The sequence below is a fragment of the Plasmodium reichenowi genome, chromosome 10 (genome assembly GCF_001601855.1).
Source record: "Plasmodium reichenowi strain SY57 chromosome 10, whole genome shotgun sequence".
Lineage (NCBI taxonomy): Eukaryota > Apicomplexa > Aconoidasida > Haemosporida > Plasmodiidae > Plasmodium > Plasmodium reichenowi.
Window position 1 is genome coordinate 325365 of NC_033655.1, and position 3301 is coordinate 328665.

The window sequence follows — 3301 nt, forward strand, 5'->3', positions numbered from 1 at the left end:
TATTTTATTATTTTTTTTTTTTTTTATTTTTTATTTTTTATTTTTTTATTTTTTATTTCTTTATTTTTTTATTTTTTTTTTTTTTAACTTTCTTTTTACATTATCTATTTGATTTGTTCATTCATATATACATTCTTTTTTATTAATATAAACGTTAAGGATATATGAGTAGACTTATATATACATACATAGATACATACATACATATATATATATATATATATATATATATATATATATGTATATGTATGTGTGTGTTTGTTTGCCTTTATTTGTTCATATAATCTTTAAAAATTTTTCTCATTTGTATAAAATTATTGTAAAATAAAATTCTTTATTTTTCATTTGTGTCCGACACATTTGATTCCTTTTTGTGTATTTATATTTACAATGCACAATAAATAAAAATATATATATACATATATATATACATATATATATATATATATATATATATATATATATATATATATATATATATGAACACATGTTATTTTATTTTTTTTAATATGTTATGTATTATTTCTTATGCATATATTTAATACATGTTAATTTTAAAAACATCAATTTGGATATGTATTTAAAACGTGAAACAAAAAAGGAAAAAATATGGCCTGCCATAAAATATATATTTATATATATATATATATATATATATATATTTCCATACCTTTTTGTGTTTTTGTTTATTTGTGCCCTCTGTCAACAAGACGTTGAACAGTTACTTATGTTCACGTTGGGCCTGTTTACATACATTTTTGTGTAGTGGAGATTATTCTGAAAATCCTTTTGAGATGAGTCAAATGTTTGTATGACGTGCATATTATTTTTATTTGTTAATGTATTTTGTTTGTCTTTTATATTTTTTTTTGTTAACATAGTTTTCGTATGACATTCTTCATAGGTTTGATTTTGGGAAAGAAATGAATCCGTAGATAATATCTTTTTTGTAACATCTTTTTGAAATAAATATTCGTATGTATCTTGTTTTAAGGTATAAGGTATACCAATAGATTTGTTCCATGTATTAGATACAAAAAGTATTAAATTTTGATATTCTAATAAATCTTCAAGAGGATATAATCTTTTATATCCTCCTAAGTTTTTATTTTCATAATGAAAGCGGCTTATGGTTAATTTTTTTTTTAATTCTTTTTTATTTTGTATTAATAAATCATTATACAATTTTCTGAATTTGTGTAAATTTAAATATTCTTGTATATATATCTGTCTATAATTAGAATGCATATATAAAATATTTAATGTGTCTTTTATAACAGCATATTTAACTTTTTGATCAACTTTGGATAATACAGAAAATGACGGTGAATGATTTACTTCTAATAACCATGGTTTTAGTTTATAATCTAATAAAATATCGAAACCTAAAATTTCGAAACACATACTATTAGAATAGTCACTATAATGAGCCGAATTATAATAATGATTTAATTCTGGTTGTATTGAAGATATAGTTTTTACAATTAAATGTTCTATTTTTTTCATTATACTATCCATTGGTAATCCTTGTTCTTTTAATTTTTGTAGAAATACTTTCCAACTTCTTTTATGTCCTATTGTTGCATCATCAGGATTTAATGAATACTCAAATTTATCAGACATTTTATTTATAGAAAAATTTGTCAAATGCATATTTATATGTTTTAAATTCTTATGTTTTGGTAATCTATATTTTTCTATAGAAAAGCGAACTAAACCATCTTCATGTAAAAATATTCTTAAAGGATCACATCCTGTTAATAATACATATAATCTTATATCAAATTTAAGGCCATTTATTAATAGTGGTTTATGTATATATTTCTGAATTATACAACTTTCATATTTATTAATATCATCTAAACTTTTTGTTAAATATATACCTTTCCCTTGACACGAATTTTTTAATTTTACTATATATGTTTTTGAACTACCTTTTCTTTTAAAATAACTCTTAAAATCGGAAACTTCATTTGGTAATATCCACGTCATCGGAAAAAAATTGTAGCATTGAGGAAAATGCTTTTTCATTTTTTTCAAATTCTTACATAATTCATCTTTTCTTGTTATACCACGCATACCAATAAAATGATTTATTTTTTGAAATTTTTTTAGTTTTCTAAACCTTTCTTCACATATGGATGTATCTATCCACATAACATCCCAGTCGTTACAATTTATATCCCCCTCGGTCCAATTTTCCGAATCCCTTACAACTTTTTTTATGATATCATATCGTGTATTATGTAAATAAATTTTGTAAAGCGCTTTCTTTTTTTTTAAATGCGCAGCGAATTTCTTATTATCACTGTCTGTGCAATTATTATCCATTGTGTTGCTCTGGTATATAGGATGTATGCACATGTATATGGTTTGTGAACAAATTTATTAATATGTAATATATATATATATATGTATATATATATAAGTATATATTTATATCTACATACATATATATATTTCTACGTGTTTATATTTCTTTCTTTTTTTCTTTATTTCTTTCTTTCTTTCTTTCTTTATTTATTTATTTCGCTCAAATAGGCTCTATAAATTTTTTCAGATATATCATTCAATATATTTATACAAACAGCCCCAAAACGTTCTTAAATATATAATTTTACTAATTCGTATATGCTGTACCTTTTTCTTACGACTAAAAGGAAACAGAGGATTCATTTTTATGTTTTTGTAAATCATATATACGTGTTAAGTGGGGGTAATATATATAAAATTGGAAGGAGATGTTATAACTATGGTCATATATTACTTGATATGTAATAACTACATATAACGACAGATTTGTTTTTATAATAATTTATAATAAAAGACAGCAATAATTTATCTTTTAAGAAATAATAAAATATAATTTTCAGAATGTAATAAAATGCTTGTACAACTTTTTATAATATATTATCTACAAAAAACAACTGTAAAGTATTAAAAACAACATGAGAAAAAATTACAACAAAAAGGAAGATATTATAAACAAGGGGATATAACTATATTCACAAGGGTTACACATATAAATATAAATATATATATATATATATATATATATGTATATATGTATATATTTATATATTTATTTTTATTTATAATATTATGTATTTATAACTACAAAACCGTATAAGAGTTCAAAAAAAAGGAATAGTTACAACAAAATAAAAACTTTTCCCTTTTTTTTTTTTTTTTTTTTTTTTTTTTTTTTAAAAAAATAAAAAATTAATAATATTAAAAATAAAAATAAAAAAAAAAAAAAAATAAAAAAAAAAAAAAAACAACAAAATAAAAAAAAAAAAAA

The 3301-nt window shown here is 20.5% G+C and overlaps 1 protein-coding gene across 1 annotated transcript; it reads right to left on the bottom strand.

The window, feature by feature from the left end:
• Positions 1 to 702: 702 nt before the first annotated feature.
• PRSY57_1009100 (tubulin--tyrosine ligase, putative) lies at positions 703 to 2364 on the bottom strand (the record flags this gene model as incomplete). Its single annotated transcript, XM_012907680.2, has 1 exon — positions 703 to 2364. One exon carries the CDS (start codon positions 2362 to 2364, stop codon positions 703 to 705), a length of 1662 nt encoding a protein of 553 aa, XP_012763134.2.
• Between the last annotated feature and the right edge of the window lie 937 nt (positions 2365 to 3301).